Source organism: Aotus nancymaae, unplaced genomic scaffold (genome assembly GCF_030222135.1).
Source record: "Aotus nancymaae isolate 86718 unplaced genomic scaffold, 86718_ANA_hifiasm-v0.15.2.pri h1tg000064l_1, whole genome shotgun sequence".
Taxonomy (NCBI): domain Eukaryota; kingdom Metazoa; phylum Chordata; class Mammalia; order Primates; family Aotidae; genus Aotus; species Aotus nancymaae.
In genome coordinates, this window is record NW_026988479.1 from 14,637,963 (window position 1) to 14,661,378 (window position 23,416).

The following is a 23,416-nucleotide window of genomic DNA, read 5'->3' on the forward strand; positions in this document are numbered from 1 at the left end:
GGGCTGACTTCCTGACATCTGTGGCATTAGTGGCTGTGTGTGCCAGAAGGAGGTGGCCTGTCCTCTAGGACTAGACCAGCTCCTCCCCAGGCCAGGGGCCCCCACCACTTCATGCCAGTTCCTGCTGACTCTGATGGGAGAGACCCAGCCCCTCTCCTGCCTGCCCCATCTCCTCCAGAGCTAGATGGAAAATTAGTTAATTGGGCTCATAGCAATAGGCAGAAGTGGGCCTGGCCCCCTTTCTTCCTGGGGGTGTCAGATCTTGGTGGCCTAGAATTTCTTATTCATGGGAGTCTAGAATCAGAATGCTTGGAATGGAGACATTTTTCAAGTCAGGATTCTTGTTGGGATTTTAGAGTCACAGATCCATGGATTTTGCTTGTAGAAGGAAGTGTAGATGGTCATGTTTCAGTCTCCTTGTTTGATGCTAGGGGGCACTGAAGCTCTGGGGGTGAGGCTGCCCTGAGGTCACAGGGCCTGGTGCCCTCAGGTGACATGAGCCCATACCTGGGACAGAAATGCCTGTTCTGCCTCTAGCCTGCCTCTCTCTGGAGCTCTAGCTGCCGTGGAGAGTAGGCTGTGGGCCCAGTCAGGCAGCGAGGGGATGCGGCTGGCCCACAAGCACAGGAGGGGTCCTCTCGGCGGTGCCCGCCCGCCCGCTGCCCACGCTTCCCGAGGCACCAGCGTGAGGAGGAAATGCAGGCTGTTGCTTCCAGCAACAGCCGGCAGGGCCGGGCGGCTTCCCAGCTCCCCCTCTGACTCATGGCCGCCTGCAGCTCCCCCTCCCTTGGGGTCCTCAGCAGCCCCATCTGTGCAATGGGGAGAGGAGGCTTTATCCAAGGTGTAGCGTCACCTAGACAATACCTTGGAATTCTTTTCAAGACCACTGTGGGGCTGTGGGAGAGCTGGGAGCATCATCTAGAGTAGCCCAGCTGGGCATTTGAACCCAGAACACCGAGAGGTTCTGTTTGGAGTCATCCTGATTACTCCAGAAGCCTGGGAGGGCTCAGTTGGCTCCTGAGGCAGAAGTGTGGTGGGAGGCAAAGGAGTGGCAAAGGGACCTGCAGTTGGCCCCTTTTGGGAAGAGCACAGTTGGGGAGGCCTGGCTCTGGATCTCTGGGCTGTCTCCCAACCTCGGTTTACCCATCTGCAGAATGGAGGCTGTTACCCATGAGGTCATTTATTCAGCGTCTGTGCGGGGCCTGGATGCTGGGGCTAGTGGCAGATCAGCCAGGAGGGAACGATTCCTCTGCTGCAGACGTGGGGTGGGGGCGTGATTTGGTGACTCTGGGGAAGGACTGAGGTGGGGGGAGGTAAGGAGCTGGCCAGCAAGGCGCAGTGTCCAGCGGAAAATCCCAGCTGTTGTCAGGAAGTGTTTCCTCCACTGGTCTCCTGGGAGGGAGACGAGGCTAGCAGGAAGACGGAGGGCAGTGGGGGCAAATAAGGCCCCAGCCGGTCCAAGTGGAGACATCCCAAGGCTGGCAGTTGGGCAGGTGTGCCCCACACCTTGCAGGAGGGCTGGAATGCACCCCCATGCTCTGAGTGCTGGGGGGCTGGGACTGCCAAGAGGGGCTGGGCCCTCGTCCAGATTTCAAGGCCTTCCCCAGGGGCCTTGTGGTGCCCTCTGCCCTGTCCTGAGCTGCCGCCGCGGGGGTGACAGATGCTGTTTCATCGGCCGAGGCAAGTGGGAGGCCTCCGGAAGGTCCTCCTGGGAGGTTCCGGGGGGCAGCGGGGGTGTCGGGGGGCAGCGGGGGTGTCAGCAGCTGCTGCCCTGCCTGGGCTGGCTCACGGTGGCCTCCCAGGTCCCTTAGGCTCCAGGGGCCGGGGGTGGTGCTTCTGCATTGAGGCTGGTCCCTCCCGCCCTCCCTTTCTCCCCACTGCCCACCGAGCTTCTTGGCTCTGGCCCCCTCCCATCCCTGGCTGCGTCTGCAGAGCCCCCCGGGAAGGCAGGGAGGAGGCAGGCGCAGCGGGCTCAGAACAGCGGGTGCCCGCGCAGCCAAGTATTTGCACGAGCTGTCAGAGACAGACAGGCATGTGGGGAATTTGGTGCGTGTGGGGCTGAGGGAAGCAGCCGGGTGGGCAGGCAGGCAGGAGGAGGGAAGCTGGGGCTGCCTCCCGCGGAGGCAAAGACCCTGCAGAGACCACCTCTCCCCAGTCCTAGAGGCTGGCTGCATGCAGGCACCTTCCTCCCGCCTGTGCCAGTGCAGTAAGGGAGGGGAGTGGGATGATCCTGTGGGGTCTGATAATAGCTCTGACATGGGGAAGGGGGCGCCTTGTCTTGGGCCCGCAGCCTGGAAGAGGCTCTGGTGGAGCGTGGAGCCAGGCAGGAATCCGGGTTGTGCCCGACTGTGGCCTCCAGGAAATAGCAGCTGTCATGCTCCTGCCCCTCCACCCCAAGCCTGGCACAACTTGTTTCCTGGCCAGGGTCCGGCCAGGGCAGATTGGAGGAGCCTGGTATTGCCCGGCCTGGGCAAGGAACGGGCAGAATGGAGGGGCCGTGTTTATAAGCCTAAAGGCACTTGGGCTGCTCTGAGGAGGGGACCTCAGCCTTTACCTGCTTATGCAAAGACCCCACCCCAGTCACCTTTGTGGTCTATGCTCCAAAAGCACCCGTTAGGCAAGGGAGGACCCGGAGCTGAGTAATCCTTGGTTTTTTATAGTTTGAGAGCCCAGAGAAGGGGATACGCTGGCCCAAGGTCACACAGTGGGCTCCCCAGCCTTCCCTCTACCCTCATGTGGGTGGGGCCACTGGGAATTGGTGAACATGGGGGGTTTGCTGCGGTGGGGGGCCTATATTTAGTCAGTCCTGCAGAGCCAGGGCGCCTCTGGGAGCAGCTGCTGGGGTGGGGGGGTACACAGACAGAGGCCCAGAGCTGCATTTAGTCTGGACAGAAATATCCTCCCCCCACCCACCCACTCACTGGCTGGGCGGCCAGGCTGCGGGCCTGTCCCCTGAGGGGCAGCTTGCCTGGGCTGGTGGCCGCGGGACAGGCAAGATGACCCGATAGGCTTTTCCCAGCTCAGGTTTCGATGAAACAGGAACCGGAGCTGCAGCCTGGGCTGAGGGGGCCAGGGCAGCCGGAGCCTGGGGGGCCAGGACAGCCTCCCCCACCTCCACCCTCACTCTCCTCCCCATGCTGCAGCCTCTCCTTCTTAGAAGCCTGGGGAAGCAGCAGGTTATTTATCAAGCCAGCCTCCCCGCCGCGGCTGCCCGCTCCGCCCCCCCACCCTTGTGCTGGCGGCCATCAGCCCAGCAGAGCAGGGTGAGCTGGGCGGGCAGGCGGCAGGATTAGCTCAGGAGATGTGAGTCACCCCATCCCCGGCAGCCCCACGAGGCCCTGCGGCCTGGCAGGCAGAGTGCACACTCACACACCCCACACGCGGCACACCCGGGCACACACTTAGAACAGACACAGTCTCTCACAGCACACAGAGTTCCACACGACTCAGCACACCCAGCCGACACGCGTGGTGCAGACTCAGTCACATGCACCGTGCACATACAGCTCCCATGTGTTGCTCCAGAAGCACTCTCCCGGTTCCAGTCACAGCCCAGCCTCTGGTGCACACACCCACCAGCACGTACCTAGGCGAGTGCACACACACAGGCACACACGGCGTGCCCCCTGCGGGGAGGCCACTCTCACCCCATTGGCTCCACATGCTGGGCCTGGTCATCCTCAGGCCATAGCTTACCCCCAGATGATGCCATAGACTGGGGCAGGGCACTGGCATACAAAGGTACACCTGCTGCAGTCAGGACTCTGCTGCCCCAGACACCCGTGTTTAGGCTCACACAGAAGAGGGTCGGCCTTCAGCCATGTTGTGTCTACTGGGTTCTGCAAGGTGCGAGTGGGGAAGTGGAGACGGTTTTCTTACGTTGCCAACTTGGCTCTGCCCTCTCTGAGGAGGAGGCCCAAGTATCAGGCATGAGAGTGTTAAACCCACCTGCCCTCCAGTACAGGGCCTCTGGCCCAGGCAGAGTGGGTTGGGTACATGGGGAAGGGATACAGGGGAGCTGGGAAAAGGAAAGGGTGGAAGAGGAGTGTCGGGGAAAGTCAATTTCCCCAGGACCACCAAGTGGCTGGCTGGTTCCCTGCCCTGGGGCATGGGGTCCTTGAGAGGTTAGGGTGGTGCCAGAGATGGGGGAAGTATGAGACCCCTGATCAAATGGGCTGTCCCCAGGAGTCTTTCTGCCCACCTTCCCTGCTTACCCCACATCTGCTTCTCTCTGTCCTCTTAGTTGCCAAGGCCCTCATTATCTAATGCCCCCACTTCGATTTTCACCATGGCCCTGGTTCTTAGTCTGCAGCCCTGCAAAATGGGTACACAGCTGGCTTGTGTATAAGGGAGTCCTGGGGTGCTGAGAGTTGAGGAGCCTTTTTAAGCCTTGCCTCCCCTTTGGGGTTGGGGCTTGCCTTCCCTGCACTGGGCAGAAATGAGAGTATCCCCATTTTCCATATGCTGCCCAAAAAAGCCATTTTTGAGATGAGAGAATTAAATCTGATGGGAACGGCTTCATGGTCATGAAGGGCTTTGGACAGTCTCCTAACACCCAGACTGCAGGTCATTCTGGGCCTGCAGTTCCGAGGCAGCCTCGCAGTGGTCAAAGGGCATGTGGCTATAAGGACTTAGGCCCAGCTGGGCTCCCTCCTCCCAGCCACACAGGTCTCCATGAAGAACTGGGCTGGGGTTGAGGAGGAGAGAGGGACCCAAGCATCCGGAGGGACACAAACAGCAGTGGCCAGTCAGGAAACTGGACGCCCCTGTGCCGAGGACTCTGGAGTCGGCCAGGCCTGGGCTCCACACCTGGCTTAGTCAATGCCTGCTGTGTAATCATGGGCATCTGCTCACCTCTCTGACCTCATGTTTGTCACCTGTGAGATCAATATGACTCTCATCTCTGTCCCAAAGCGGCAGAACCTGAAGTAGACGGTGGTGTGTGTTGTCATCAGTTCTCATTATGTCAGTGAGACATAATGAGTGGCCCTCCACCTGCTCCACTAGAGCTGGCATTTTTCTGGGGGTGGCATCCCACAACAAGGGCTCCTCAATTAGAATGGCTTGGATTTAGCTTTCTCTAGGGCTGTTCTCAGATGGGGTTGATGAGGTACCCGAGTGAAGAGGCTGAGCTGGGGGCCAGGGGTTGGGGGAAGGATGGGAATGGGTTGGACCCAGGGCAGAAGAACCCATGGTCCTTGGCTGGAAAATCCTGGAGGCTTCCTAATACCAGAGGGAATAGAGAAAGCCAAGTGTAGTTTCAAGGCTTTCTCTGTCTCCCATCCCCTACACTCACACAGCAAGGCTACAAGTTAGACTTGAGCAGGGACTTCCAGGTGGCAAATGGAGCCTTTGCAGGGTGGCGAGAGGCTTGGCATGTGCCTTTGTGGCAGGGCTGTCCCATCTAAGAAGAGCTGACGTGAGCAGGCAGGGCTGAGGCCACGGAGGTAGGAGGAAAGGCTGTCTGGAAGTGTGGGTAGGCCTTCCTTTGAGCAAAGAGGAGATGCAAGCCTGGTCAGCAGGGTGCTACCCACGTTGTAACCTTCAGGCTCCTACTAAATGCCCATCTCTCCCGAGGTCGTGCGGGCTAGAGGGGGAATGCTTTGTATTTGGGGCTGGGGAAACTGAGGCATGAGGGATTGGCTCAGAGCTCAAAAGCAAACGATGAGAGAGAACTAGGGCCATGACCTGGGTTACCCAACACGCCTGGCCTGACTTGTCTGTGACATTCACGCTTATGCTGGCAGATGATGACAGTAAAAACAATAACACAGCTATGGTTAGTTGAGCACCTACTGCATGTGGACCCTACACTGACCCTTTCACATAGGTCCTCTTCAGGACCTGATGAGGGTGGGGTTGTCAGTGGCTGCTTTTCACAGGCTAGGGGTTGGGCTCAGCTGAAGGTCAGCAACCTGTCTGAGGTTACCTAGGCTGGAGACTGCAGAGCTAGGAGAGGTATCCTGACTCCAAGGCCCGCCTGGATCCTGGCATGGCTTGAGCCTGTCTCTGAGATGAGGGGCTCCCCTCACCCACACACAAGATTTGGAGTGTTCCTAGTTGGGCCAGCCCCTCCCCCATGCCCAGCCCCTTAACTGCCCTAGGGCCCTCTGCTGTCTTAAGGCACTTCCCAGGTTTGAACCTAAGAGCCTTGGAACTGCTAATCCCTTAACCCTAGGGGAGGGGGTGGGTGGTGGGTGGGGGCTCCCCTGGGGAGCAGATGGATGCCCCTTGGGGTTTCTGGGTTCTTCCTGCAGACAGGTTCTGGGAAACTCCACGTTTAGGCCTGTGGAAGCTGCCTGGGGCCTGGTCAGGGTTGCGCACCTCCCCCATCCCTCCCTAGGGGCTCCATTTCCCTCTCCTGGGCACCCTGCAGGGAGTAGTTGAGCAAGTGCCCTTGAGCTGGCACTTCCTCCTTGGTACAAGAGGACATAGCCACAATGACCCCCCCCCCCCCGCCATCCCGTGGTCTGTGTGCAACTCAGTACCAGGTGCTGCATGGCCCTGGGTCAGGGCTCGCTAAAGGTCACTGAGTCGGGTTGACTTTACTAGAGGCTGGTCCCAGCCTCAGATCACTTCCCCTTTCTGGTCTCAGTTTCTTCACCTGTGAAATGACTGTGCGAGTCTGGCCTGCACACTCTTTGAGGCAGGGTAAGTCCATTCCCCATAGACAGACACGCTCAGGAGCTCTGTGACTGGTGTTCCAGTCTCCCAGGCCCAGAGCTCCTGCAGCCCTCACACCCGCACGGGGGTCCAGTGGAAGCAGCGTGGGCTCTAGAGTTGGGCCAGCCTGCATTTCAGCCTCACCTTCACTGTCCACACTTGACCTTGATCACACCAATGCCCCACTCAGCTCTGAGCCTCAGTGTCCTCATCTGAGAAATGGGAGAACCACTGTGCCTACCTCTGTGGGTTGCTGTGAGCATCAAACAAGATGGGGTGGACAGAGCACCTGGCACAGAACCAATAGATCGTGGTGATAGTGGAGCCTCTCCCCCCAGACTATCCTCCTGGTCACTGTCCCCAGTCCTTGGTCTTGAGGATTCTGGGAAGGAGATGGTGCCAATCTGCTGGCTCAGCCAGCTTGGCCATTGACCTTCAGAGCACCCAGGCTGTCGAGGCCGCCGACTGCTTACCGGGCGGGCAGGGGGGAGTGCCAGCCAGCTCCTCGCCTGACGCTGCCCGCTCCTGCTCCCACTCTCCTCTCCGCGCCTGTGTGTGAGCTAATTAATCTCAGCCCCTTTGGGAAATTAGAACGCTGCAGCCGCAGCCTCCTCAGCCTCGTGGTGCCTGTGCTGCTACTGGGCCATGCCAAGACCCACTGTGGTTTTAGGGGCACTGGGGTGGGGGATGGGGACAGTGGGATGAGCTGGGCAGGATGGGTCTCCCTGAGGCCCCACCTCCTTGTTGGGGGGCTCTGGTCTCTCAGCCCCCCTGCCTTCCCAGATAGCATCCATAAGGATGCAAGGCCAGTGCCCGACTGGGGTGAAATCTAGCCCCCAGTGGCCTCTCTGACCTGGTCCCAGGGCTGATATGGTCACCCCCTTACATCATATTCCATCTCATTGCAGGGTCCTCTTGCCTGACCAGCTTGGGCTAATGGAGACAGATGTAATTATGGAATTTTGCTTGGGAAATTAATTTGAAAAAGTTAATTAATTGGCAGTTCCGGAGGTGGCGGGCTCCACGCCCGGCCAGTCTTGCTGACGTTAGTGCTGACCCACTGGAGACGTGTAGCTTCCGGGCAGGCCGGGGAGAGGGACCCCAGTGACCTGGCTGGGCAGCCGTGGAACAGGTGGATGGACAGTGAGGACCAGAGGGTAGACCAGTGTCCTGGCCCAGAGTGGGCACCTGGGAAGGGTTTGTGGACCAGACCTGCTGAGGATAAGAACCCGGCCACTCATTTGTGTGCTCAACAAGCCATTGTCAAGCTGCTATGGTACACTGACCCCAGTGTCTCCAGTGCCCCCAGGCAAAAATAGACCAGTTCTTCCAAACCCCTTTTTTCAAGAAAAACCTCTAAACCTATTCTCAAAGGCTTTTTCAAAGGGCTCAAAGGACATTATTGGGCCAGTGTGCAGATGCAGCTACTGAGGCCGGGAGAGAGGGGCCATGCCCGGCTCCTCAGCAGTAACCTCCAGTGGGTGGAGCAGCGATGGTTAGAGCTCAGTCTCATTCCCAGAGGACATGTGCCCCAGCTTCAGAATCCCATGGGCAGCCTCCTCCCAAGTGTGGGTGATAGGGGCCTTGAAGTTGACTCTTCCCCAGGGATGAAGCCACAGAAGACAGCCAGCCCCTCACCCCCATCACCCCCATCCCTGTGTGTGCCTGTGGGAGCTTACTACCCCATCTGAGCCTTAGAAGACCCCCATGCCCCAGGGGTCTCAGGGTACACAGAGACCCCCACTACTTTCTGGACCCCATGTAGGGTTTCTGACCAGAAGCCTCCGCCAGACCAAGTCCTAGTTTCTGGAGGAGCATGGGTTTTGGTGTGGTCTTCGTCCAGACAGGAGAAGGGTCAGGGCTGGGGCAAGAAGTGGCCAGGCTTGGGACAGGTCAGGGATACTGAGTCACAAAGAGGCCAGCGAGATGAGGAACATGGGTGTCCTGAGCTGTGTGGCCTTGGGCAGGTCCCTTAGGTTCTCTAAGCCTCATTTTCCGCATCCAGGAAATGGGGATGATTGTAGATTCCTTTCAGGGAGCTGCGGAGAGGTTCGGGGATGCATAACCATTCGAAGTGGTGTTGGCCCTGGCGCGGGCTGCTTCGCTGCCCAGTGGAGGCGGGCTGGGTGGGAGGGCAGCGAGCTGACCGGGACTGCTGTGGCTGGGGCCTGAGGACCAGTGGGTTTCTAGAGGGGAACCTGGTGCATGTGTCAGAGGAACTGAAGCAGCCAAGAGGAGATGATATCTGCGAGACCCCTGGGGCCTGCTCCGAGGGGGTCAGTGCACCCAGCATTGACCCCGGGACTTGTTTGTGTGTTCCCGCACCTCCAGGGTTTCCAGGGGCCAAGCGTGCCCTGCTCAGGTTAGTAGGCCTCACCTCCCATAGCTGTTCAGAATCAAAGGGAGCGTCATGGGCAGGCTGAGCTGGGCACCTTGAATCCCTGTCACTCTGATGTGGTCTGTAGTTCTGGGTTTCTTCAAGGTCTAACCCCAGTCTTGGGTTTAAGTGGGCCACACCTACTCCCCCAGCATTCTGTGTGGGCTGGTTATGGGGTCAGAGGAGAGGCATTTCCACTTCCTACCTCACCTCCTCCAAGAAGCCCTCTGGATACTGCTCCCCAGCACTTTGCCCATTGACTGAGCTCTCAGGGTTCTCTGCATAGACTTTGTTAAACCCTTCTGTGTGTGTCCCTCGACTGGGAGCTCCCTGACCATAGGGTCCATGGTATCTCCTGTCTACCTAGTGCCCAACACTGGGTTAGCACTCAGTGGGGGTGGGGGCGGTATAAGGCTCCTGTGTTCCTATTTTACAGATGGGTCAGTTAAAGCCCTGCAAGGTCACACAGCCTGTTGGGGCAGAGCCAGCCTGGCTCGGGTAGGTATGGGGCCACTGCTGCCTGCTGGGGCCTGCCTTTAGACCTCAGGACCATTCCCAGGCTTCTTTAGGCCCTGCAGCTCCTGACCCTCCTGGCAGGCAGTATTCCTGGAGGGCGAATAGTCAGTCTGTGCTCTTGAGAGCTTGGGGGGTTGGGGGGTAAAGGGTTGTGGCAACAGACTGAGAGGGTCAGAGGCAGGCCTTCGAGCCTCAGTTTCTTCATCTGTAAAACAGGGATCCTAGTACCTCTGTTGCTGGGGGAGCAGGGTGGCTGGAAGAGATCATGCATATATTCTCCTCAGCGGCCTCCTCGTTATTACTACTGACACTGTTATTTTGTTATCATCACATTATTATTCATGCTCCCAGGGCCCCAGCAGCTGCGGTGGCTCCAGGCCTGGATGCAGAGCTCTGGTGTGCTGAAAAAAAGTTGCAGTTCCTAATTAGTCAGCGCTCCAAGGAGAGGGCCTGGGTTTTAATTTTTGCTGCAGGGTCCCACCTGCCCAAGGCTTCCCAGCCCCTCTCATCCATTCCTGGACTGGGGCTGGGGCCCCCTCCGCAGCCTCAGGTAGGGGGCCTGGCCCCAGGCAAAAGCCTCCCCAAATTTCCCCTGCCACTCCCTCCGCCTCCCAGACCTTTGGGGCCATGAATCATTTATGAGGCAAAAATGAAACCAATTAAGGACAAACTTTGAAAGCCTCTAATTGCTGCGCCTGGTGGCACCGAGGAATGAGGGGAGGCCGGCCTTCTCGGTGCGGAATCTCCTTGGCCCAGGCCTTCCCAGGCCGCCCGTCCCGCCGCGGCTCAGGGCGCCTCCCGGCTCCCTGCCGCCTCCCAGCCGGACGCGGACGTGCCTGCACGGCTCTGGCGGCCGAGTCTGCCGCCCCGGCGCCCGCCCGGGTCCCAGGCCGACTAATTAGGCCCGGCTCCCTCCCGCGCCGCCCACTGCCCGCTCCAGGCCCGCTGCCCGCTCCAGGCCCGAGGTGATGGCGGCTGCTCCTGCCGTTCTGGGGCCTGTGCCCCAGAGCTGGCCGCGTTTCTCGGGGCGGGAGCCAGCTCTGCTCGCTTGGCTTAACCCAGACGAGCCCAGGACGCCCTGTCCCTGAACCCCATCGAGGCGTGCAGGTCCGGGTAGGCTCTGGGCCATGCCGGGGTACCTGGCTTGGAGACCCCTTCAGTCTGGGAGAGAGAGATGCTTATCCCAGGCGGAGTGGAGAGGGCTGGAGGATGACTGATGGCAGAGTCGGCAGGGGTTGTTGAGCCCCCAAGGTGTTGCACTGAGCAGGGATCCAGTTCCTCTTGGCTTTGCCACACACACAGTGACCTTATGTAGATTACTTAGCCTCAGTTTCCCCATTTGTAAACCATCAGGACCAGCCCATTTTCTCCTGGATTTGGGATTTAGGGAGTTGGGCTTTGCGTACCCCTCCCAGTCTCCTCTCTTGCGGGGCTGCTGAGGGGGTGGAGGCAACGTCGGGACCCAGCAGGGCCTGCCTCACTGCCATGAGCCCTGGGTGCCAGTGGCCAGCCTGTTCGCTGCGCTGAGAGCCAGGCAGGCCCTGGGCACTCAGGCACGTTGTTTGCTGAAACCAAATTTCCGTGCTTGTGTTTTTCCATAATTATATTAGCAGGTGGGATTTTTCCTCGGGGAAGCAGTGGGAGGGGGAGCGCCATGGCAGTGTCCCCGCCCGCTCTGAGCGTGAGCTCACACTCAGCTCTGCCCGCCTGCCGTAATGATTTTTTAATTATGCAGCCAGTGCTCGGAATTGCTAATCCACCTCCAGCCCAGCATCCACTCCTGCAACTCACACCCCAGCCCCTGGCTGATGTCCCTAGAGTGGCGGTGCCCAGCCCCGTGCCCATCACTGAGTGCCTGGGACCACTGCCACAGTGGGAGAGAGGGTGGATCAGGGAGGGCCGGAGGGGTGCCTCTCCCCCCATCTGCAAGGGCAGGACTGGTGGCTCTCTTTGTCTCCCACCCCACCCCTAGACCCAGCATGGCTTGTACCTGCCAGGACAGCTGTGGCTCTAAATGAGTTTGGGGAGTGATCTGTGCCCATACCGAGTGACGTGGCCACATCCACTTCAGGGACATTAGCCTGTCTTCCCAGCCTTGTGTGACCCCAAGGACACACGCACACAAGTACAACCTTTGTCACGCTCACACTCATGCGTTACTTCCCTTCTCCACACATAGCCCCACAGCCAAGCTACACACACACAATGACAAGCGCTGTGTGCTTCTCACACATGTAGCCTTACCTGAGGGCAGGGGCACCCTCAGGAGACCCCACTGCTGCCTCCCATGCCCTGCAGTGGCCCTGCTCCCACTCCCTTGCCTCCAGAACCCCCCACCCCAGCCCCAGCCCCCCTACTGGGAGGTGCTCCGAGGTCTCCTGGCTCCTGCCTCCTGGGGTGGCTGCCTGTGGCTGGGGCCAGCCTGGGCCTCCATCGACCCTGGCCTGGGGGAGGTGCTGGGGGGGTTCTGCAGCACTGTGGCGGCGGCTCCTCTCCAGGCGCCCAGCTGTGGCATCTGTCAAGGTCAGATAGCGACTCCGGAACCAGCCGGCTCGGCCCCATGGCCCCTCTCGCCTCATTATTTTTGTGTTCCGGGGCTGCGGCGACACCTCCCTCCCTCCCCCTCAGCCTCCCGCCTCTCTCCTGCCTCCCCCAAGCCTCTGCAGGGAGGGCCTGCGGTCTGGGGGCTTTTGTTTTCGTTTTTCCATGCTCAGGCCAGGCAGGCGGGTAGACACTGGCCAGAGCTGTTGGACCTTGAACAGCAGACAAGACAGGAGTCCCCCTATCTCGGCTAGTGGAACCCTGGGTTGGTTTCTCAGGGGCACAAACTGAACCTGGATGGAGCCCAGCCCCCACCACAGCCCAGGTGCACCTGTGGGCAGCTTCCTGTTTCCATAGAGGCCCCAGCAACTGGCATCAGTTCCTGTCTACACCATGCCCGTTCCAGTAGGGCCCCAGACTCACATACAGCCCAGAGCTCCTGACACAACTCACAATGCATGTGTACGTACACACGGCATTCATGCGGCAAAGATTTGTTGATACATACAGACCAGAAGAACCCACAAACATCGTCTCACCATGTAACCCACCGTCCTGACACACGCATGCACTTGGGCATATGTGTACATTCACAGACGTAGGTCGCACACGCCTCCACTTTACACTTGGGGAGGTCACAGGGTCAAAGATCTCTGCCAGCACTGGTACATGAGCCCTGTGTATGCCTCACTGCTGTGGTCTGTAGAGGGTGACAACTGAGACGACACACTCAACTGGGTGCACTCACAGGCCAGCGGACACACACACACACACAGTTGTGCCACACACCTCCTGGGTAGACACATGTAATCACACTGTATGCAGTGCTCTCTGCACCATACACACCCCAACCCTGAGCTCACTCCCTGGTGCCCAGTGTCCTTGGGCAGTTATGTCACCCGAAGGGCTTTTGTCCCCTGAAATACTCGGAAGTGAGCTTGAGGCCTCTGCTTGCTGAGTCCTGTGTGTCTGGAGAGCCTCAGAGAGTGGGAAATGGTTTGACATGAACCGCCTGGGCCACTGCCCAGCCTCACTGTGTGCACCACTCTAGGCCCAAGAGCGCCAGGATGGGTAGGATGCGGACGGGGGGTTCCAGGTGTGTCATGGACTTGGTGGCTGCTGGCAGAGGCAGACTCTGGAGGGGTGACCTCAGCTCTGTCTCTGGGTCCCTCTTCCCACCTCCCACCTCTGATTTGGGTGTGTAAATGTTGGGTGAATGGGGTATGGGCAGACTCCAGGCCACCAGGGTCTCTAGAGTGGCCCTGGCCATCCCCTCTCTTCCTCCTCTAGCTGTGGACTGCTGTGGCTGCCCCCAGGAGGGGAGCTAGCTGGAAGCTTAGCAGTGGCTGGGCCCCCACCCCCCAGGAAACTCAAAACCCTGGGCCAGCCGCGGGTGGCGGGTTGGGGCAGGCACAAAGAGGGCCTCTGTGCGGCCGGCTGGGCTGCCCACAGGATTCTGGGGGAGGAGGCAGGAGCCGGTTTCCGTCCCATTCTGCTTCCTGCGGAGGCCGCCGGAATGCCCGGAGCTCTGGCCCAACCTGGCCCGTCTGGCCCACCCGCAGCCCCTTCCCCGTCTTTTCCTGGGCCTTGGGGTAAAACTGCAGACTTTTCTGCAACAGGGCCCGGAGAACCACCCCCCAGGACCCAAAGGAAACCTAGGGGATTTCCCCAGGCCTAGAGCTGAGCTGGACCTTACCCTGCAGCTGAAGGCTAACCTCCATGTGCTGTGGAGCCCTTGGCCAGGGTTGGAGTGCCAGGCCCTGGAGTCGCACAGACCTGGGTTTAAATCCTGGCTCTGCCACTTACTGACCTCATGACCTTAGGCAGGTGACTTTATGTCCCTGAGCCTCAGTTGCCTCATCTGTAAAATAAGAGTGATAACAGTTGTAGTAGAATCCGGTGAGAAAATGCTTGTCAAATGCTTAGCACAGTGCCTGGCAGACAGTGAGTGCACATTATTAGGACCTGCTGTTTACTTTCACATCCTCTAGGGTACTAAGAGCGGAAGGGACTGGATGCTCCTTGCTCCGATAGGTCTCACCTCTTCTAGGGCTCAGTCTCAACCCTGCACCCTGCTCAAAACCCTTCTCTAAAATCAGTTTCCTACCTGAGATTATATCAGTGACAGATCGAGGCCTCTGGGGCCTTTCTCCTGAGATCTGGAGGGTGGAGGAGATCACTCTCTGCAATCTTTTTTTTTCCCCTGTATCTCTATCTCCTTCTCCATGGTATGCCTTGGGATCATGACTCCTGCAGTAGTTTGGGATGAGGAGCAAGAGCCATTCTTCTCCATTTTACAAATGGGAAACTGAGGCTTAGTTGGGCAAAGAGCTTGGTCGAAGTCAACAGTCAGGGAGGGACAGGGTGGAGCCACAAACCTAGACCTCAGGACTCCAGTTTTCTAGCCAGTCCTGTGGACATATCACTTCCCCCACTCCAGACACACAAACACACCCCACACAGGAGCTTCGGAAGGACAGTGCCCCATTTCTGCTTTCTTGGCTTTTGCATCCCCGGGCTAGCCTTCCCTGGCTTGTCCCACCAGAAGGCCCACCAGGAGGGAGGTCCTGAGTGGGTAGTGGGCTCTGATTTCTGATTGGTGTCAGCTCAGACATCACCACATTGGGAAATGTTTACTGCGAGATTCAGGGATCCCAGATAAGCAGGGTGTCATCACACCTGCTTATCAAATTGCCTGCTCTAAATGGGGCAATAGTAGAACTTCTTCAGAGGTTGGGTACAAGGATTACATGAGATAAAGCATGGACAGTGTGGCACATAGGACGAGCACCATACCTGTTAGCTATGGTCCCATGCGACAAATGGGAAACTGGCTCAGAGGCCAGTTTTTTGCCAAGGTCAGAAAATGAGGAAGAGCCCTCCTGAACCTTTGACTCTTCCAGGAAAGGAACCTGGCCTGAGGGAGATGCCTATTGAGGAAAGGTCCTGTCTTTATCCGAGGCATCCCAGGCATCTCCCTAGAGCCCCAGGTCAGAGCATACTTCCTGCCCGGGGCCTCAGTGTTTGCTGTCCATGAATGGGCTGATCCCCTCCAGCTGTTTTGGGTAACTCTGTAAAAGAGAACAGAGCCCAGCTGGGTGGGGTGCAGTGGCTCACGCCTGTAATCCCAGCACTTTGGGAGGCCGAGGCAAGTGGATCACCTGAGGTTGGGAGTTCAAGACCAGCTTGACCAACATGGTGAAACCCTGTCTCTACTAAAAATACAAAAATTAGCCAGGCCTGGTGGTGGGTGCCTATAATAACAGCTACTCCGGAGGCTAAGGCAGGAGAATTACTTGAACCTGGGAGGCGGAGGTCGCAATGAGCCAAGATTGTGCCATTGCACTCCAACCTGGGCAACAGAGCGAGACTCCGTCTCAAAAAAAAAAAAAAAAAAAAAAGAGAGGCTGGGCACAGCGGCTCACATCTGTAATCCCAGCATTTTGAGAGGCTGAGGCTGGCGGATCACGAAGTCAGGAGTTCGAGACCAGCCTGACCAACATGGTGAAACCCCCGTCTCTACTAAAAATACAAAAATTAGCTGGACGTGGTGGCGGGCGCCTGTAATCCCAGCTACTCTGGAGGCTGAGGCAGGAGAATTGCTTGAGCCCAGGAGGTGGAGGTTGCAGTAAGATGAGATTTCGCCTCTGCCCTCCAGCCTGGGAAACAGAATGAGACTTCATCTCATAAAAAAGAAAGAGAGAGAGAGAAAAAAGAGAGAACAGAGCCCTATGTACTCCAGTTTTTTCTCAAATCATTGTGTCCTAGCAGCGTGATTTAGTCCTCAGGCCAGGGCATGGTTGGTACCTGCCCCAGGAGGAGGAGTGTCAGAGGGTCGGGGGTGTGGAGTCAGGTACATAGAAATGGCGTCCCCTGTTCTGTCCTTGGCAGTCATCTTGGGGTGACTCTAGTGGGGTTGAGGGCATGTCTCACCCCAGGCCACCCGCTGGGTGCTTGCAGTGGCCAGTGTGTGGGGGTATGTGTGTCCATCCGTAGCTGGACATGTGCCCTGTGCTCTCCGCCTGGGGCTGTGTTTCTCCCTGCCTCCAAGACCAGTCTACTTGGGCCTGAGCAGGGCTTCTTTTTCCCTCTGGAAACTCCCCAGGCTGAATCATGGAAATCAGAGATGGAACACCCTCCTTTCTACCCCATTGCCCAGCTCGGTTCAACCACCATAGCCTGTGGTCTGCTTTGTCCACCGTCAGCCTGTCTGCCCATTTCGCCTTGCTGGGAGGCCAAGAAGACCAGCCCACCAAGGTGGCGGGGAGAGGGTAAGGGGAGAGTGTCAAGTGCTGCGTGGAGTCACGGAAAGGGTGCATTGAGCTGGGGTGTGCAGATCTGCTGGGCTGGTGCTTGGGGGTCCTGAAATGCAGCCTCTTCCACGAGCCTCCCTGGGCAGGCAGGATGGCTGCAAGGCTGGTAAGCCAGCAAGGAATAGGGGACAGGCGGTGCCTTGGTCAAACCCTGCCCTTGGTAGTGGTGATGGTTGCACAACTCTGTAGATTTACTAAAAATCATTAAATTATATGTATACTTTAATATGAAAGAATTTTATAGTATATCAACTCTACCTCGATAAAACTAGTTTTTAAAAATCATGCCAGCCAGGCGCGGTGGCTCACAGCTATAATCCCAGCACTTTGGGAGGCGCAGGTGAGCAGATTGCTTGATCCTCATGGGAAGACCTCATTCCTACTAAAAATTAAAAAGAAAGAAAGAAAGAAAAATCCTGCCCTTAGCCTCAAGGCCCTGCACAGTTGGGACCCTGCCAGCCTCATAGACACACGTCACGCCCACTTCCCCCACTGCGTAGGCTCTTTTTCATGCCTTTGTCCCCTCTGGTCACCTCTCCTTACCCTTAACTCTCAGCCTAGCAGTCCCTTCCTCCAGGAAGGCTCCAGATAGCTCACTGTGTCCCCTTCCAGCTCTTGTTTCACACTGGCTCGTGTGGCTGTGGGCCCAACTCCTGTGCCCTCCTGGAAGGCAGTGCTGGGGTCTGTGTCTCTGTCCTCCACTGTCTCCGGTACCATAAGGCACAGGACTGCTGTCGGGGTAGGTGCAGGGAAGATGCGTGCAAAGGAATATCTAGAACATCCAGCTGTGTGCCACCTGTGTACATGTTTGTGTGCAGATGGCACCATCCCATCCTAGGATGTCCCCTCCTCCCCAATGCTGTCTGGCCTGAGGGCTCAAGATTGAACCCTGCAGGGGGTGAAGTGAAACTCTTTGAGGGCTGAGGATTGAATAAGGGCACTGGCACCACCTCCAGTGACCTCACTGCCAGCTGGCATTATGATATCACTGGTTCAGCATTCCAGGCCCTGGGCATCTCCAAGTCCCCCAGGTAGGGGCACTCTCCTCGGGTCTGTGACAGCTGGCCCCCAACCACAGAGAGGTGACAGACACGGTAACAATCCTGGGGAGTGAGAGCAGCCTTAGGGATACGTAGGTCACCTGCCTTGGGCCACTCTGTCTATTGCAAAGGTGGCCACAGAGCAGGGTGACTAACACTTGGGCTCTGGGTTCAAGTTCTACCCCTGCTGGGCACCAGCTGTTTGACCTCACGCTGACAACTTGAACCTCTCTGAGCCTAAATTTCCTTATGTCTGAAGTTGGCAAATAATTCCTGTCTTCCTGGGTTCTGGGGAGTTGTTCAGGAGCTAAGACATGTAAAGCATAAAAGCACTGGGCCTGGGACACAGTAGATGCTCAGTAAATGCTAACTGATAGGACCCGTTGGTTAAGGAAAGCTGAGCAGCAGCATAGATGTGGGAGCTGGCTAGAAGGGGGCTGGCTTGGGCCTTAGGGTAGAGGCATGGAGTGGTCTCCACTGCCAGGAGGATGGCCCCAGGTTTGACTCTCCCTCTGTTTCCAGCTCAGTCAATGAGCTGGAGCCTACAGGAGGCATTGGGCCCACAGGAGGCACTGAGCCCTGCAGCCATGCTCTGGGGCCAAGAACCCATTGCCCCCAGCCCTCCTGCTCACCTCCTCAGGCCTTGGGCTGCACGGTGGGACTGATCTGGTCTCCCCCCATCCCCCACTTCCCCTCTACTCCTACCTCTGCCTCCCTCTCCTGTGGGCATGCCCAGCTGACTTCTGGTCTCCGTACTCCTGTGTCTGGGACTTAATCCTCAAGGCTGTTTCCTTGTCTTTTAGACCCTCAAGTCCCTGAGCCTGGACAGGGTATCCTGGGTCCCTGGGTCTCTGAGCCCTGTTGCCCCAGACACTGCTCCCCATGACACTCTCTCCACTAACCTTGACCCTCTGCCCCTCCTCTCCAGGTCCCCTTTTCTCTGACCCACCCCTCTAGTTCTCTGTCTCACGATTCTCTGTCCCCACCACCTGTCTCTGTTCTGCTCCCACATGCCCCTCTGCCCCCCAGCTTTCCATGACTCGTCCCCCCTCAGCCCCTCGTGCTCTGTCCCCGCCCGTCAGTCCCTGGTCCCAGCTCCCGGCTGGCCGGCTCCTGCATGGACAAAGGGGTCCTTTGTGGGCTGACCGCGGCTGGCGGGGCGGCGGGGCGCTGGCTCCGCATTGCTGATGAAACGGAGCCCTTTGTTGTCCCTCCTCAGGCGCAGTATTTCTTTTTGGGGGCTGGATGCGTTCCTGGCAGGGCCGATGATGGATGCGCCCACCGCCGCCCGCCTGCCCGCCAGCTTTCCCTCCCGCTCATTCCCGCTCCGCTTCAGCGCAGCCCCGGCTCCTCCCCTGCTGCCTGGGCACTGCCAGGCCCTTCCTGGCCTGGAAGGGGGTTGCTGTGTGCCCTGGAGTAGAAGTCTGGGACCTGGGAGGACGTCCCCTCTATGTCCTCTCCTTCATCAGTATGGCAAATGGGACTTTTGGTCAGGGGTCCACTGGGACCAGGACATCAGTTTTTCCTAAAGTCTGAAGGAGATGAGCCAGGTACCAGGGCTGATTTGGAACAAGCTAGAGGACCAGATGTTCGTGTCTGTCCACTCTGGATTTGAAAACTGAGTTGTCCCTGTGAGCCAGTCCCCCGTGTACCCACCTCTCTTCAGCTTCTGTGGCTGGCACACCATAGTGTTCTGCCTGCAGCACCTGTTTGGTGACATGTCACATCCTCTGGTCCCAAGCTCGGCATGCCCCAGGACCTCAGAGGCTGGCGGTGGGTAGGGTGGGTGGGCCCAGAAGAAGGACAGAACAGTGGAAGATCAGAGAAATAAATTCCAAGAGAGGAACAGGACGTGAGGTTTGGTCCCCACCAGGAGGGACTCGGGATGGAGACAAAGCAGAGACTCAGCCAGAGCGCCAGCCCTGAGCGCAGGCTGGCTGTGTTGGAGGGAGCTGACTTCTAATTGACCTGCCCACCCCGCACGCAGAGCCAGATCCTGGAGCTGGGAGGAGGGAGGGGGTGAGCAGAGCAGGAGCAGCGTTAATGCAGCTATCGATTTCTGCCACCAGCCAGCAGGCCGCAGAGGCGGGGGACGCACACAGGGCTGGGGCGCAGCCTGCTCCCCTTCCCTCCCCACCTCGCCAGCCCACAGACACCTGCCTTCTGTCTTCTCCCCTCACCCCTATCTGGGCTGCTGGGGTTGTTGTCCAGGGCAGGGCAGATGAGCTTAGTTGGGCAGGAGCTGGATGAGCTGACTGGATGGTTTTTATTCCTGATCTCACTGACCCTGGTCCCCAACACCTACCCAGGGTCACTGATCTCACAATCTGAGGAGAGGGGCTGAAAAGACCAGCCTGGTCTTGGCCCTTATGAGGTGGGAGGGAACACAGCTATCCTTGGACACACATGGTCTTCTTGCTTCAGCTCTGACCTCTGATACCCCCGAGCCTAGCCTGGATGCCCGCCAGGGCCCCCTATCTCTGTCCTGGTGGAATCTGCCAGCTTGCCCAGCTCTTCCTCCCCACCCATTTCCCTCTGGTAGGAAGGAGCCCTAGGTGGGCCGGGGCCCACTGGGGTGGTACAGGGAGCACCTGGCTGTTGCTGCTGCCACTCCCCTCACTCTGGAGACAGCTTTTCCTTTCCCCGCACTCGGTCCTCTCTGGCCACTCCTCAGTCCTGGGCAGCCCCGTCCTGCTTGGGGCCTATTTCCCCCTCTGTAAATGCAGAGGACTGGACTAGATGCTCTCCTGGGACAGGCTTAAGTCCTGTGACTTGGGGGGTGGTGGGGTTGCCTGGGGACAAAGATCCAGTGTGTGCTGCCCTCAAGCACAGGGCGTGATGGGGCCGGCCAGATGTGCACCTCCCCCTGAGTCGCCAGCTGCTCCGGGGCTGGGCCCTATCCTCCCGTCCCTCTCCTGGGGGATGCTAGGCCACAGCAGGCAGACAGGGAAGGGAGGCTGGAGAGCCAGGACTGATGAGGAAACCGCCGCCCTGCTCCATCTGGCTCAGTTCCTTCCAGCTGAGGAGGCAGCGCAGATGCCTTAGCCTTGAGGCCTGAGTGGAGCAGGCCCTGTCCTGGGAAGGGCCGCCTAGGAAATGTGAGGTGGCCAGAGGACAGGTTCCTGCTGGGCTCTATTCCCTTGAGGGTCACGCCTCCTTCTCAGTGCCATCCTGCCCCAGCCAGAGGTCCCTCCTGGCAGGAACCCACCCTGGTTCTCTCCGAGACCTCCACCCAGGCCCTACTCTACAGGCTTTGTAAGGCCTCTGCCCCCTCCCTGATCTGGGAGCCAGGCCAGAGCACCACAGTGAGGCCTGAGTAGAGACAAGAATGGGGTCTGAGATGATAATGATTGTGGTTCAGGGTTGAGGAGGAAGCGTGTGCCAGAGTGTGCATAAGCATGTCCTCTCACTGTGGCAGGGTATGGCTTGTCCTCTGTCCCTGTGCTCCTCACCCTGTAGCAGGAGGGGAGAAGCTCCCTAAAATAAGGGTTCTGCACTCATTGGGAAACTCCGGGTTATACAAAGGCAACCAGGTTACCTTGCCTGCAGGACATGTCAGAGCCTTGAAATAACTTATGTGTATTAGGAATCTCCAGATGAGGATCCAGGGACAACCTTCCAGACTTTATGATGTGTCCTGTCAAGCACTCTTCTCCTCGAATAGCGAAGGAGATTAGGATATGGAGGTGACTTTTTTATTTTTATTTTTGGTGAGATAGGATCTCACTCTGTTACCCAGGCTGGAATGCAGTGGCATGATTGTAACTCACTACATCCTCAACCTCCTAGGCTCAAGCATTCCTCCCACCCCAGCCTCCTGAGTAGCTGGGACTACAGGCATGCACCACCACACCTGGTTAATTTTTGCATTTTTTGCAGAGATGGAGTTTCGTCATGTTGCCCAGGCTAGTCTCAAAACTTCTGGGCTCAAGTGATCTGCCAGCCTCTGCCTCCCAAAGTGCTTAGATTACAGGCATGAACCACTGCACCTAGCTAATAGCATCTCTAGCACTCCCCCACCCCAGCACAGGGACTCCCTGCTTCCGGCAGGTCTTCTTGAACCCTAGCAGGGCAGATTTGCGCTGCAGTGACCTGGACTGGGCCTCCACCATACCACTTGGTGGCTGTGTGTTCATAGACTGGTAGTTCTCCTAAATCTTGTTTCCCTCATCTATGAAGTAGAGAGTTACCAGCCACTGCTTCTAGAGTTCTTGTGAGTCTTAACTGAGATAGTATAGATAAGACATTTCTCACCAGGGTGGATCTGGTGCTTAATAAATGCTTGGTCAAGCTGGTGGTGGTCAGGATGCCAGGACAGTTGATAGTGGCGGTGGTGGCGATGTTGAAGGGGGAGGTGTTCACTGCTGCCCTGACCCTGTATCCTTTTCTGTGACAGAGTGAAGTCATTTCCACCTGGACACCTGACCATGTGCCTGCCCTGAGCTTCGAGGCCCACCAGGCATCTCTTGTGGGCAGCAGGGCCAGGTCCTGGTCTGTGGACCCCCGGCAGTTGGCAGGCTCCCTCTGCAGCGGGGTCTGGGCCTCGGCCCCACCATGTCGAGCCTCGGCGGTGGCTCCCAGGACGCCGGCGGCAGTAGCAGCAGCAACACCAATGGCAGCGGTGGCAGTGGCAGCAGTGGCCCAAAGGCAGGAGCAGCAGACAAGAGTGCAGCCGTGGCTGCCGCCGCGCCAGCCTCTGTGGCAGATGACGCACCACCCCCCGAACGTCGGAACAAGAGCGGTATCATCAGCGAGCCCCTCAACAAGAGCCTGCGCCGCTCCCGCCCGCTCTCCCACTACTCTTCTTTTGGCAGCAGTGGTGGCAGTGGCGGTGGCAGCATGATGGGCGGGGAGTCTGCTGACAAGGCCGCTGCAGCTGCAGCCGCTGCCTCCCTGTTGGCCAATGGGCACGACCTGGCGGCGGCCTTGGCGGTGGACAAAAGCAACCCTACCTCAAAGCACAAAAGTGGTGCTGTGGCCAGCCTGCTGAGCAAGGCAGAGCGGGCCACGGAGCTGGCAGCCGAGGGACAGCTGACGCTGCAGCAGTTTGCGCAGTCCACGGAGATGCTGAAGCGCGTGGTGCAGGAGCACCTCCCGCTGATGAGCGAGGCGGGTGCTGGCCTGCCTGACATGGAGGCCGTGGCAGGTGCCGAAGCCCTCAATGGCCAGTCCGACTTCCCCTACCTGGGCGCTTTCCCCATCAACCCAGGCCTCTTTATTATGACCCCGGCAGGTGTGTTCCTGGCCGAGAGCGCGCTGCACATGGCGGGCCTGGCCGAGTACCCCATGCAGGGAGAGCTGGCCTCTGCCATCAGCTCCGGCAAGAAGAAGCGGAAACGCTGCGGCATGTGCGCGCCCTGCCGGCGGCGCATCAACTGCGAGCAGTGCAGCAGTTGTAGGAACCGAAAGACTGGCCATCAGATTTGCAAATTCAGAAAATGTGAGGAACTCAAAAAGAAGCCTTCCGCTGCTCTGGAGGTAACGGCGCCTTAGAGGGAGGTGTGTGGGCTCTTGTGTCTGTCTGGCAGTCCGAACCCACCCCCATCCCCTGACCCCACCTTTCCTACCTGGGCGAGGGTCTGGGAGATGCCCCGCCAGGCCTTGGGGCCTGGGGGTCTGTCTTCGAGACACCAGTTTACTGCCTCAAAAGTCAGAGCCACATTCTGAGAATCCCATCAGGCCTTAATTTGCAAGGCAAGCATAAAATTCCAGGCAAGGGCTTAGCATTCTCAGCCAGGCCCTGGGATTCTGATACCCCTCCTGGGGTTCTGGGTCAGGTATTGAGATTTCCACATAGGTCCTAAGTTTCTGATGCTCAGACATGGCCTAAAGCATTCAGTCCAAGACCTAGAACTCTGGGACTCTCCCCTGCCCTGTTGAAGGGATTCTGTTTCACAGACCCTGCTCCCTTAAGCCCTTCATTTGCTCCTCCTGGGCCATCTTTACCCCAAGGCCACCCAAGGATA

The 23,416-nt window shown here is 58.2% G+C and overlaps 1 protein-coding gene across 6 annotated transcripts in view; it reads left to right on the forward strand.

Moving 5' to 3' along the window:
- CXXC5 (CXXC finger protein 5) overlaps positions 1 to 23,416 on the forward strand; it is a 34,792-nt gene that overhangs the window by 9,464 nt on the left and 1,912 nt on the right. For 5 of the 6 annotated variants that reach the window (XM_021664910.2, XM_012472567.3, XM_064366376.1 and 2 more), the window contains exon 2: positions 21,847 to 22,928. In XM_021664910.2, the coding sequence (XP_021520585.2) occupies positions 22,005 to 22,928 (924 nt within the window). In that variant the 5' untranslated portion in view covers positions 21,847 to 22,004. Of the gene's footprint in view, positions 1 to 15,177; positions 16,369 to 21,846; positions 22,929 to 23,416 lie in introns of those variants that run through there. The other variant, XM_064366377.1, reaches the window with a different exon arrangement.